Source organism: Asparagus officinalis, unplaced genomic scaffold (assembly GCF_001876935.1).
Source record: "Asparagus officinalis unplaced genomic scaffold, Aspof.V1 AsparagusV1_Un1311, whole genome shotgun sequence".
NCBI lineage: Eukaryota > Viridiplantae > Streptophyta > Magnoliopsida > Asparagales > Asparagaceae > Asparagus > Asparagus officinalis.
Genome location: NW_017973570.1, coordinates 1,761 through 16,558, shown reverse-complemented (window position 1 = coordinate 16,558; position 14,798 = coordinate 1,761). Strand labels below are relative to the sequence as shown.

Here is a 14,798-nt window from a genome sequence, read left to right as displayed (position 1 = left end):
AAATCTGTCAATTATTCAAGCTCTGTAGTCGACTACTCCAGGCTATAGTCGACTAATCTAGGGTTTCTGGGGTATAATTCTAAACTTGCTCTTTTGTTATCTTGTTATTTACCTAGTTCATCATGTCTAGGTCTAAGAAAGCTAAGCAAACTCACAGTTCTGTTAATGATGAAATCATTGTTTATTTAAAAAGTCCTGAATTATTGGAAGAATTTAATAAAATATCATCCTTTGAAGTTCTTCCAGGACGATTTGTGAAGTTTGATGATTTCATTCCATGGAACTTCAGTTCTTATTTTGAAAATGTGGGCTTGCTTGAGTTATTTTCTGCTGAAAATAGAAAACCATCATACCCATTTCTTGTGCAACTGTTCTATACAAATATAGAACGTGTGGGTACAATTAGTGGTTCTGAAAAAATTAAAACCCTTGTTAAAGGAATGGAAATCGAATTAACTACTAAATCAATTGGTAAAATATTCAATATTCCTTATCAAGGAGTTTCTCTTAGCTCTGTTAGGATGAACGATTCAGACTTCTTATCCAATCACATATTTCTTCCTGGAAATGGAAAACCTTTGAATAATTCAAACAAGCTTTGTCCAATTCCTAGGTTTATTGCTCGTATCCTAGCCTATAACTTGTTTCCAAAAACTGGAAGTTTTCATTTGATTTCCCTAGAATTAGCAAAAGCTGTATATGCTATTATGGGAAATATTCAAGTTAATTGGGCTGAGGTTTATTTTGACAATCTTCTGACCATTCCTAGAGGATTTCTTCCATATGGTGCATTCCTAACCAAGATCTTTGACAAATTCCAGAGGATTTCTTCCTTATGGTGCATTCCTGACTAAGATCTTTGACAAATTCCATGTCGATCTCAAATCTGAAAAATCTGTTGTTCGTTCAATTGAATTTTTTGATTCAAATGCCCTAACTAGGATGAAATTGACAAATTTTGAAATTCAAGATCACAATCCTCAAAATGAACCTGAACCTCAACAAGAAGAAATTCCACAATCCTCAAATCAAGCTGGAGCCTCATCAAGTCAACCCCCACCCTTTCCTACTGAACCCTCGTGCTTTTCAGACGTGCAATACAACACCTTAAGTGCACGTATCCTAGAACTGGAAACTGGTCAAAGAGCTCTATATGCACAAAACAGATACATCATCAGTAATCAAGAAGAGCTAATCAAAAAGTTTGAAGACTTGGACTCAAAGCTTAATTCGTATTTTCAAGGCCAACATGTTATTATGTTTAAAACTATGTGGTTGTGTTGCTATTATGTCAAGTTTGCTACAATATGACTGTGTGTTAAGTTTGCTATTATATTAAGTTTGCTATTTGTGTTGCTACTATTTGGTTAGATAATACAAGTGCTATATATTTTAAACAGATCATGGTGATGAACATTGTGGAACTTGTGGTCTTTATGGCAAGTCTTTGCCTACCAATATGGATGTGTGAAGTTATGGACTATGTTCATAACCTGGATGATTTGTTTGAAGTATTAGCTCATGTTGAAGAAATTATGTTATGTTTAGGTTCCTCTTTTTGTTGATAACAAAGGGGGAGAAATAGTTAAGTTTTATATTTTGTTTTATATTTTTTATGAATGTTAAATTTTTTATTATGAATGTTAAAAACTTTGCATATATGCAGGGGGAGTAAGTATTACATGTTTTAAGCTTTAATTTGATGCGAAAATTATTTGTTATCATCAAAAAGGGGGAGAATGTTGAATATCATTTCTCCATGATAATGTTTTGATGATAACAATTTATATTGTGTGTGCACTAACTTTCATATGCAGATTTCAATATCAGAATATGTACAAGTGCAAGTGAATATCAAGGCATTTTGAAGTGAAGAAAATGAAGAACAAAAGATAATGTATTTGAATTTTTCTTTGCTTAGAATATTTGTACAAGCCTTGATCACACACACACGCACACACACAAAATTTTAGAACACACTAACACAGGCTTAGTGTGTTGGTTAACTATAGAAATCCCCTATGTTAACCATTAGAATAATAGTTAAAACTTAATTATAAAAACTCATTATTTCTGAATTTTTGATCTTAATAGTCGACTAATTAGGATAGTAGTCGATTACTCATGTATATAACTCAAATACAAGTTTCTGTCTGTTTACAGTATAGTCGACTAATTAACATTATAGTCGACTACTGAAGAAAATGTCATTTTTCAAGTTTCTGTCAAATTACAGTATAGTCGACTAATGATCATTATAGTCGACTACTGAGAACATTTTCCGAAAACACAGAGTCTGTCTGAACTCAGTGTAGTCGACTAATGACTACAGTAGTCGACTACAAGAGACAGTTTTTCAGTTTTCAGAATTTGAATATCTGACAGTTTTTGGCCGTTTTTAAACGTTTTCAAACTTTAAAAACTTGTCTTTTCAAGGGGTATATATAGGTTATTTGTTCAGAAAAATTGGAAAAATATACATACCCATAAGCTTTGATTCTTGAGCAATTTCCTAAGTGAAAAACATTCTGATTTTCTGAAAAAGAAGAGTTTCTGAAATTGCCTATATACTTTCATCAAAAACAAATCAATTAGGCAATTTTACAAAGATTAAAAGAATCCTAAGCCACTGCTGCACATTATTACACATTCAAGGCTTATAGGATCATTGTGTTCTTCTTCAACAAGTTTTCTCTCGGTTGTGAGAGGGTTAGTCTCTTGGGTTAGAGATTGGTGTTCAAATTGACAAGGAGTTTGTCAATTGGTGTTGCAATTTGCAGGAACTTGCAAATTGGTCAGGTTTGCATTTGATTTTGTAAGTTTATTCAAAATCATAGTGAAAACTCTCAAGCGGGATTTGCTTGGGGACTGGATGTACACCAGTTTGGTGGAACCAGTATAAAATCCTTGTGTTTGTGTTTGCAAATTTCTGAGATTGCCATTTTTTCTTTGCAATTTATTATCTACTTTGCAATAATTTTAAAAGAACACTATTCACCCCCCCTCTAGTGTTCAAGTGTATCTATTTCAGATCCTACATTTGGTATCAGAGCAAGGTGAAAGATGGCATTGTCAAATACATCACAATTCAAGGAAGGTCACTCTACAAATCGTCCTCCAATGTTCGATGGCACGAACTACAACTACTGGAAGTGTAGGATGAAGATCTATCTCCAATCTCTTGGCTACGAACTTTGGAACGTCGTTGAAACAAAATATGAGAAACCAACAACTCCTTTCGCGGAATGGACTACATCTCAAAGGAACAATGCGAATTTGGATTCTAAAGCAATGAATGCCTTATTTTGTGCACTTGACAAGAATGAGTTCAATAGGGTGTCAACGGCCACATCCGCATATGATATTTGGCACACACTCGAGGTAACTCATGAAGGTACTACTAAAGTTAAAGAATCTAAAATTTCTGTTCTTGTGCACAGATTTGAATTATTCAAGATGAAGGAAAATGAGACTATTGGAGAAATGTTCACAAGATTCACCGACATCACAAATTCTCTTATTGGTCTTGGAAAAACATATACTCAAGTGGAGATGGTAAGAAAGATACTTCGTTCACTTACTCCACAATGGGAAAAGAAAGTTACCGCTATGAGAGAGAGAGAGAGGATTGGAGAGAGAGAGAGAGAAGATGAGCTGGATTTGAGATATTATTGGAGAGAGAATTTTATCACGGGAAATCAAGTGGGCAAGAATGGTATGAGAATAAACGTGATTATGAGGTGATTGGAGAGTGATTATGGCTGATTGGGAAAAGAATTTGGAAGGAATTCAAATTCAAGTTAGAGGAAATTAAGAGGGAGAAGATTATGGCATATATTTGCAAGATATTCAGAATAATAATATTAATTAACAACTAAATTTTCATATATTTGTATATGTACTAATGTACTAAGCTCAAATTTACATAAAAAAATTACTAATAGTATCAATAGTTAAAATAATTATTTAAAATATTCATTACAACTATAAATTAATATTTCACAGAATTAATAATTTTGGACTATATATTTTATTTATTTATTTATTTTTAAAAACTCATAACATTCCAGAAATTGAGAAAAATATTAATAAAATAAAGTTTAATATTTTAAATACTAGTAAAATTTATTTAAATACGTATAAAAAATTTACGGTTGTTACATCCTACCCCCCTTAAAATAAATTCCGTCCTCGGAATTAAGATAAGAAACCAAGGACAGATATGGAACGATATCCATAAGAAGAGGAGACAAGAAACAACGGGAAGCCCCAGAGTCAAAGGGTGATAAAGCAAAGACGGAAGAAACAAGAACATTGCCTATTATATGAGGATGAAAATACGTCTAAGCATGCACTCATAAACAAATCCTATCATAATATCATCAAGCAATGCGAAATAAGGAAGTTCATACGCAATTAAAACTAAGAATAAACTATTCTTACCGGTGATAACTTGGTTGTTCTCCTTAGCTTCCACGGCCGTCATCATGAATGTATGACGTGGTGGTTACTGCCTTCGTGCTTCCTGATAAATCTGCTGCTATGGAGGAAGAGGGCCTACTCGAGGGTAGGGTCCGTGCTGAGCTGGAGCTGCTGAGTCTGATCGAGGTGGAGCTGGAAGAGCTGCTCGAACTGGAGGTGGGGGCAAGCTGGCCTGCTGTCGCTGCGGACATTCCCGGTTGACATGATCAGGGGACCCACAGTTGTAGCACAGGCGAAGACGCCTAGGGCACTCCTGCACCAATGGCTGGTTCTAAGACTGCACTCCAGGACGCTGATAAGGATGAGCCTGATGAAATGGTTGACGCTGAGAATGCTGCTGCCTCTGCGGGTTCTGCTGCTGTCTCGGAGGGGGACGCTCGACATTCCGGGTCGGAGCTGCTGGTGTCCTGCTCTGAATCACGTGTGAGTCTTTAGGTTCCTTCTGCACGCTCTCAATCTCACGTGCTGCATCCAGTACTGCATCGTGCGTCGCAAGTGCTCTACCAGCTAGAGCAAACATGATATACTTATCCAGGCCCTTCTGAAACTTATGCCTCCTGAAAGTAGGGTCTGTAACCAAGTGGGGAGCATATCGACTCAAGGAAGAAAACTCGGCCTCATACTCATCAACTGTTCGCCCTCCTTGCTTGAGCTCCACAAATCTTTGCAAAAGCTCGTCCCGAGCTGACTGAGGGAAATACTTCCTGTTGAAACGGTCTGTGAAGGTATCCCACGAAATCGGTCTCTCCAAATGAGCTTTCTCTGCAGTCCACCAAATCCGAGCAGTGTTGGTGAGCTGAATATCCAAAAGGTCCACTCATTCAGCAGGGGCAATACGGGTCACCGTGAGAATAGTCTCGGTGACCTTCAAGAACTCTTCTGCTGCTAAGGGTCCTTCAGCACCAGAGAAAGAAGGGGGCCGCATATACCGAAACTCCCTAACGCAAGACTCTGGACGAGGGGGAGGTTGGTGCTGAGGCTCCCGCTGTAGCTACCCAGCTAGGTGCTGCTGATTGGTGATCAATCCCTGAATCATCACCAGAAGTTGGTTTGGATCAACTTCGGGCTGCGGGACACTGCTACTAGATGGGTTATCGTTACTACGAGTACCCACCATGATTCTGAAGGAACGAGGATCAAAAGAAAAATTAAGGTTAAAATCAAATAATATATTTGGAAAATAGGAACTAAAACATAGTTATTAAAAAAATAGTATAAGAAATTAATTGTAATCTAAAATAATAATATAAGAACTTAATTGTAGTCTTACGGATGAAATATGATATGTATGTAAATTGTCCAATATATTCTTACTAGTATAAACTCGGGACCGTGACCTGCATGGGCCACCAAAAAAACCTATCACGCCCCGCTTCCCAAAATACACGGGAACAGGAACGTGAACAAGCCCGCGACGTATTAGATTGAGAAGAAATATACACAACCATTTTTTTCTTTTTCTTTTCTTCTCAATCCAATACGCTAAGCATCTAGAAATAAATATAATGCGAAGTCACAGGTCCCCGATCACACATAACAAGAATATAATGACAATCCAGAATAAGAAATAGACATATCATCAATGGTAAATCATCCCAGACCTAAACATATGGGTCAAACACGCCCTTATTACAAAACGGTCCAACTAAAAATATAAAAATACATAATCCAACAGAAATAAAGGAAAGTACTGCTAAAACAACTAAATCCAATATCAGACTAAAGTAAGGTTCTGCAAAAGAGATCTAGCGCTTATCAACTACTACATAAAGAAAAGTCTAAGCTTCAGATTGTTCTTTTGATCCATCTGGAAGACCTCACTGCTGCAAATCCTCTAGCTCTTGTACTATCTCGAACTGAGGCTGTACATCTCCTAAATCTGACGTACACCCAGAAAATAGGAGTACGTCAGCGTGTAAAACACACGGCAAGATCCCCCAAGGCAAGAACAAATACAACAACGATAATGATAATATATGCGTGGTCAATGCGATAACAGAAATAAAAATAGAACATGTGATGATAGAATAACAATAGAGGCGTGCAACTGGAATACTAATAATCAGACGAATCCAAAAGTCAACCAAGTAACAAGATCATGCATGTAGCGATCAGAAACCATCCAAGCAACAAGATCATACAATAGATAGAATTAATATTTAAAAATCTACAGCTCGAGACGTAGTACGTCGAACGAAATAATATAAACAAGGAAACCCTCATGTATATACCATATGTCTCGAATTGTAAATAATTAAATATTAATCTCGATCTATGTATGGAAAGAAATACAACTGATCTACGTCTCACAAGAATCATACTTAGCCAAGAATCTAAGTCATGTAACTAGTCATCCTATAACAGGTCACTGGCTCATATTATCGGATAACTGATAGATCGCGATCACAAATATCCCAACTCCTCGGACCCACCCCGGTGACTACACAAACTTCACCGGCGCGAGCCTGGAAATAATCAATAATCTCGATATCACAACTCCTCGGACCCACCCTGGTGACTACACAAACTTCACCAGCGCGAACCCGAAATACACAAACATCTCAACTCATCAGACCCACCCCGGTGACTACACAAACTTCACCGGCGCAAGCCCGGAATACAACCACAATCACAAATATCTCAACACCTCAGACCCACCCTAGTGACTACACAAACTTCACCGGCGCGAGCCTGGAAAATACATCAACCATCACAACTGCTCACATGGACCAAGACTTCTCTCCCCAATTCTCATAATTCCAGGTCAACTACACACGAGATTCTAGATCCTAACTGTGTCATACAGGTCACTATAGTCATGTACTTCTCATGATTCTCAACATGGAATAATAAATATAATTACACTAAGTGTCAAAGTCATAAAGTATGAACAAGGGTCGTGATCACATTCAAGGAACATACGAGAGTAAAGCTACTATTAACAATGCAACGTGAAACTACCATTAACAGATGTTTTGCACATGAAAATCGAAATCTCAGTTATTAGTTCTAACAACAATTTCCTTTAAAGTTATCTCTCATTATAAAATTCTAAAATGATCTTCTTGAAATATATTCTATTATTATTTATGAATAGTAATATTTTTTAATTTATATATGATTTCTATGATATTTTATAAAATAATCTAAAATACTCTTTTTCTCAAAATAAAATTCTTTTAATCATAAAAATTATTCAAAAATACTCCATATCCAAAATAAATTATTTTCTAGAAATAATTCCTTTTAAAATATTTTCCTCATTATAAATCATTCAAAAAAATTCCTGTAATTACATTTTTTTCCTTCCAAACATCACGAAATTAAACATAAACTATTTTTGACATATCTATTCATCACTTATAGCATCGTTTCGCAGAATATAATCACACAGTATCAACAACTCACGCAAATAATCACGTTATAACATAATCTAGCATAGTTAAATCAACGTATATAATTAATAAATTCTTAATGTATCAAAAAATAAATAGACAAGATGATGAGCAGGGTTAGTTGGTGCAGTGGTATGGGCGCGAGCGGGCTGTTCGAGCGGGGTTGAGCTCGATGGAGGGTGGCTGGGTTCGGTCTGTCGAGCGAGGCTGCCGACGAGGGGAAGCTCGACTACAGCAGTGATGGCGGTGCTGGTCAGGTGGGCGGAGGAGGACAACGGTCTGGCGGGTGATGGGGCTATCAGAGCATGGTTGAGGGGCTGCTGTAGGCGGTGGCAGCGGGGTTGGCTGCTGGAGTCCGTCGAGGAAGAGCGGCGGACGACGTGGTGTTGGGGCGGCTGGAGTTTGGTGGGGAGATGGCCGGAGATGGGTTCGAGGCTGGGTGTTGATGGGGAGATGGCGTGGTGTCGAGCTCGGATTTGAGATATTATTGGAGAGAGAATTTTATCACGGGAAATCAAGTGGGCAAGAATGATATGAGAATAAACGTGATTATGATGTGATTGGAGAGTGATTATGGCTGATTGGGAAAAGAATTTGGAAGGAATTCAAATTCAAATTAGAGGAAATTAAGAGGGAGAAGATTATGGCATATATTTGCAAGATATTCAGAATAATAATATTAATTAACAACTAAATTTTCATATATTTGTATATGTACTAATGTACTAAGCTCAAATTTACATAAAAAAATTACTAATAGTAATAATAGTTAAAATAATTATTTAAAATATTCATTACAACTATAAATTAATATTTCACAGAATTAATAATTTAGGACTATATATTTTATTTATTTATTTATTTTTAAAAACTCATAACATTCCAGAAATTGAGAAAAATATTAATAAAATAAAGTTTAATATTTTAAATACTAGTAAAATTTATTTAAATACGTATAAAAAATTTACGGTTGTTACATCCTACCCCCCTTAAAACAAATTCCGTCCTCGGAATTAAGATAAGAACCCAAGGACAGATATGAAACGATATCCATAAGAAGAGGAGACAAGAAACAACGGGAAGCCCCAGAGTCAAAGGGTGATAAAGCAAAGACGGAAGAAACAAGAACATTGCCTATTATATGAGGATGAAAATACGTCTAAGCATGCACTCATAAACAAAACAAACAACGTTGTTGGAGGATGGATGGAATAGAGCTTCAACGATCATATCCAAAGGAGGTTGGCGGAAAGTCGGTGAAGCTTATGCAATTCAAGTTAAAGATCGAGTTCAAACTTCATCCACAAATATATCAAGTCAAGCCTATTGAATATCAAGATCAAGCTTTGGTATATTTAGTTTAGGTTTTATATTATGTGTGTTAGATACTCTAAGCTCAATATCATATACACACACGTATTTGGTTCCTAAGCTCAAATATTGTATTCTCAGTTTATGGACTTAACAATTATAATATACATATTTTATCAAGTCCATATAATCATTGTGCAAAGTTTCAAAACATTGTTTATGTCAAAACATCAAACTTCATGTATATCACTTTTTTCATGTTTTGAACACTTTTGCAAAATAATAAGATTTCACAATTGGGAAATGCAAATTGGAAAATTCTTTTTGTAACATGTTCAAAATATCATTTTCAAACATTTCTCAAAGTTTCATCAAGTTTGGAATTGATTTGTTATGTTTAAAGGAATTTACAAATTCACGTTTTTGTTCGTGCACATGTTCGTGCATGTTTTACAAAACTCATGAGTTTTCGCAAATGGGAAGTGATATTTGAAAACTTATTTCTCTGACATGTTTATATACATGTTTAGAAACTTTATCCAGTTTTTACTATTTTTGAAGTTGATTTACTATGCCAATTGATTTTACAAAATCGTATATGTTAACAGTTTTTCAGAAACTGTAAATTTGTGTTCAAATATTTGTTTCTCTCAACTGGGAAAAGAATTTTCATAAATTCTTTCTCTGACATGTTATTCTACATGTCAAGAACATTCTCACAAAATTTCATAGTTTTTGGAGTTCATTTACTATTTTAAATTGATTTTACAAAACAGCTGCGTACTACTACAGTAACTCCGGTCGACCGGACCGGTCGACCGGAAATGTCTCTGGACGCGGTTAGTGTAGCATAACGGCTATATTTTCTAAATTTTGATATATCCGTTTTTTGTCTTTTTGCTTGGTTTTCTTGGGTTTTTGGGCTTGTTTCATGAGCCTATATATACTCTATGCCCTCATACTTCTAAGGGTACTCAAGAAATGTTTTAAACAAGTTTTAAGAGTTTTAAACAAGGGTTTAAGTGTGTTTTAGTGTTTGTTTGGTTTGAAGATTATTTTCACAAGTGGAGGAGATCATCTTCTTGTTTGGGCTCCAATCTCCATCTCTCCATCTTGTCATCTATTGGAGAAGTTTTCTAAACTCTATCTAGCTTTACATTTGCTTAGTTATTTGATTATCATTCTTTAAAGCTAGTTTTTATATTGAGTTTAGATTTGATTATATTATCTCATTGTTACACACACCCACTTGAGCTTATTGTATTTGCATACATAGTATATTAGGGTTGTGAGAGATTGTAACATTGAGTTGTGCTTAATTGTGTTCTCATCTATTGTAGAGAACAAATTTATATTTGTTACATTGTGAGTGGTGTAAGGTTTTCGGTGAGCTAGAAAACCGAGTGTGTTGTGAAGTTTTCGGTGAACTAGAAAACCGAGTGTGAGGAGTGAACGTTGTTCGGTGAGCGTTGAAAACCGACACTATGAGGTGTAAACGTTATTCGGGTGAACGTAGAAAACCCGGTTGTGATAGTGGATTTCTCCCCGGGAGTGGGGAGCGGAGACGTAGGACGGAAGGTCCGAACTCCGTGATCATATAGTGTGTTTGAGTGTGCTTTGGCGTTCATTTATATTTATGTTCATATCTTATATCGCCATTGTCATTAGCTCATTATCTATATCATCCACTATCTTGTTTACATTGTTTACCCTTGTGTTTATATATCCTTGCATATATAGTTTATCATATAGGATATAATTCATTATTCATATTGCTTATCCTAGCTCATATATCTTGTCGTATTTCATACTTGCTAGGATAACTTGATAATTAATTTTAATTGGTATTTAATCAGATTAGATTAGCATAAGACCCTAATCACCCCCCCTCTAGGGTCCAACAATTGGTATCAGAGCTTGGTGCTCTTTGATTTAAGGTCTAATCGCCTTGAGTTAAAGATCCAAGTTATATTTTTGTGCTAATCTTGTTTTGATTGCATTTGTATCTTGCTTGCATATTTTTACAAATTATGGATATGAATGATGCATCTTGTTTAGGCTATGATTCTAGTATTGCTCCTAAATTCAATGCTTTCCCTTATGCTCAATGGTGTTTTAGATTCAAAATATTTGTTCAATCTAAAAATATCGATTTATGGGAAATCATTGATTGTGCTTATATTGTGCCCACGTTGGAGAAATCCAAGTGGAGCAAACATGATAAAAAGATGTTTATTATGAACAAGCTTATGTTAGAATTTTTATTAAATGCATTTGATTCATTTATGTCTAACAAGCTTGATTCTTTTGATAGCGCTTATACATTATGGAAATTCATAGAAGCGCATCAAGGAGACTTGGAGGCGATCCGACAAGCTTTGGAGGATCCCGCTTCAAGTTCATATGGAGCTTCATGCACACGTGCACTAGGCGATAGCCCTAGTGAGGTTTGCGAGTTCGAATCTATTAATGATTTACATAATGATGAACTTACTTGTGCTAGTGATAAATTATTGCATGCCTACAAGAAATTGCAAAATGATTTCATTAATCTTAAAAGCAAGCATGAAATTTTAAAATCCGATCATGAGTCTTTAGCTTCTAAGTTTGATACTATTTCTAATGAGAATATGATCCTTAAAGAAAATAATGAAAAATTAAAATTGGATCATGATTCTTTGCTTTCAAACTTTGCTAAGTTAACTCATGAAAGAGATAATGTCATGCTAGAAGTAGTAGCTATTAGAAATGATTTTGATAACCATACATGCTCTACTTCTATTATCAATGATGTTGTGCATAATGATGATTTGAATCTTGTTAAGGAACGCATATCATGCTTAGATTCAACTTTAAAAACATGCATTGATAACCATAAGAAACTTATGGACAAGTGTGCTAAATCTAGTGCTACAAAATCACCCACACACTATGCACACTTGTATAGCAAAGTTTACAAGTGCTCCATTTGTGGTCGTAAAGGCCATTTAGCTAAATTTTGCTATGATGCACAAAAACATAAGAATATTAATCCTTCTTGTGCATCTCATCAAGTTTCTTCATCACATGTACACACACATGCACCCATTGCTCATCATAAGCATGCTCATGTGTATAGATGTGATCATTGTAGTCGTTTTGGTCATTTGGCCGAATATTGTTTTGATTTGAATTAAGAAACATCTCATTTGACAAATGCTTCCAAATAGACCACATGTTTTTAAATGTGATGTTTGTGGTAGGTTTGGACATCTTGTCTAAATTTTATTTTGATATACAAAAAGCTTTCTAAATTGCAATAGGTTCCAAATAGCACCATTGTTTAAGAATGTTTCTGCATTTGGCAAAATAATTTTAAAGAGAAAATCTTTATTTGCAAATGGATTCCCGTGCACAGAGCTAATGGTCCAGCAAAAACAAATGGATCTCTTTCATTGCACCAAATTGCAATCGGAAGGGTCATTTGAATAATATTGTTTTGATCATGTTAGTGCACTATATGTGCCTAAGAGGGTTCATAACCCTAAGGCTTTGAGTTTTAATGATAGGGGTCATGTCCCTAAATCTTTTGGTACCAAGAGTTCTTGGGTACCAAAACAAATTTAAACTTTAAACCAAGAATTTTAGTGTTCTTACTTTTTCCTTTCTTGGTTTTAAAATTATGTCTTAAAATATTTTGATTATGAAAATAAATTTATAATTGATAAAATCTTTTGTTTTCATGATTATTTGTTTTGTTTTGATGAGAGGTTTGTACTTATATAACCCTCCGGATTTATTGGGTGTTTATTCCCAAATCATGTTTACCGGATGCTTAAATATTCATATGGGTTATTACTAGCTCAAGAGCTAGATATAGTTGCCTCTCTTGATTTTTGAAAATCAATGATGATTTGGTTTTATGATTTAAACTTTGATTTATGATTTCAATTGGTTGATTTGTTTTCATTTGAAAACTTTTTTACATGATTCTCATGTTTCTCTTCTTTTGATTTCATAAATCTATTTTATACATTGGCTTTTATGATATGAGACAATATGTTCATCTTGATATATTTATGTGTTCTCATTATCTTGTTTGAATGTGAGTGATTGTTAGCATATTTTTTATGCTTACTCACATGTTATGCCATGATCTTTTATTGCTTATATCCTATATGGCTTTTTGATAGGGGGAGCAATCCCTATACTTGTTTGATACTCACCTATGCTTATTGGTAGGGGGAGCTTTCGCTCTCTTATTCTTTTTGTCCCCTTTTTGATGTTGTCAAAGGGGGAGAAATATTGTGAGTATACATTTATATGCATGTGTATTATCTTGTATATGTTCATTTCCTTCATGCATATATTCCTTTTTGTAAATTGTTTGTCATCATCAAAAAGGGGGAGATTGTTGGCCTTCTTGTTTTGATGATGTTTAACAAACAATTTATTACTAATGTTGTTTGTCTAGTGTTTGTGCATTCCTATGTTTTGTAGACAAACAACGTTGTTGGAGGATGGATGGAATAGAGCTTCAACGATCATATCCAAAGGAGGTTGGCGGAATGTCGGTGAAGCTTATGCAATTCAAGTTAAAGATCGAGTTCAAGCTTCATCCACAAATATATCAAGTCAAGCCTATTGAAGATCAAGATCAAGCTTTGGTATATTTAGTTTAGGTTTTATATTATGTGTGTTAGATACTCTAAGCTCAATATCATATACACACACGTATTTGGTTCCTAAGCTCAAATATTGTATTCTCAGTTTATAGACTTAACAATCATCATATACATATTTTATCAAGTCTATATAATCATTGTGCAAAGTTTCAAAACATTGTTTATGTAAATGGGTTTTTCATGTTTTGAATACTTTTGCAAAATAATGAGATTTCATAATTGGGAAATGCAAATTGGAAAATTCTTTTTGTAACATGTTCAAAATATCATTTGCAAACATTTCTCAAAGTTTCATCAAGTTTGGAATTGATTTGTTATGTTTAAAGGAATTTACAAATTCACGTTTTTGTTCGTGCACATGTTCGTGCATGTTTTACAAAACTGATGAGTTTTCGCAAATGGGAAGTGATATTTGAAAAATTATTCCTTTGACATGTTTATCTACATGTTTAGAAACTTTTCTCCAGTTTTTACCATTTTTGGAGTTGATTTACTGTGCCAATTGATTTTACAAAATCGTATATGTTAACAGTTTTTTCAGAAACTGTAAATTTGTGTTCAAATATTTATTTCTCTAAACTGGGAAAATATGTTTCGGAAATTATTTCTCTGACATGTGATTCTACATGTCCAGAACATTCCCACAAAATTTCATAATTTTTGGAGTTTATTTACTATTTTAAATTGATTTTATAATACATCTGCGCACTACTACAGTAACTCCGGTCGACCGGACCGGTCGACCGGAAATGTCTCTGGACGCGGTTACTGTAGCATAACGGCTATATTTTCCAGATTTTGATATATCCATTTTTTTGTCTTTTTGCTTGGTTTTCTTGGGGTTTTAGGCTTGTTTCATGAGCCTATATATACTCCATGCCATCATACTTCTAAGGGTACTCAAGAAATGTTTTAAACAAGTTTAAAGAGTTTTAAACAAGGGTTT

The 14,798-nt window shown here is 34.8% G+C and overlaps 1 protein-coding gene across 1 annotated transcript; it reads right to left on the bottom strand.

Moving 5' to 3' along the window:
• Positions 1-4,753: 4,753 nt before the first annotated feature.
• Positions 4,754-5,407, bottom strand: LOC109828403. The gene is made up of 2 exons (XM_020395409.1): positions 5,327-5,407; positions 4,754-5,278 (listed from the first exon to the last, which is right to left on the bottom strand). Exons 1-2 carry the CDS (start codon positions 5,405-5,407, stop codon positions 4,754-4,756), a joined length of 606 nt encoding a protein of 201 aa, XP_020250998.1.
• Between the last annotated feature and the right edge of the window lie 9,391 nt (positions 5,408-14,798).

What these genes read in the sequence shown, in the direction of transcription:
- LOC109828403 (XM_020395409.1), bottom strand. Translation starts at nt 5,407, where the DNA reads ATGCGGCCCCCTTCTTTCTCTGGTGCTGAAGGACCCTTAGCAGCAGAA. An exon ending in TCACCGAGACTATTCTCACG is followed by an intron (nt 5,279 to 5,326) that starts GTGACCCGTATT and finishes TTGGATATTCAG; the next exon opens with CTCACCAACACTGCTCGGAT.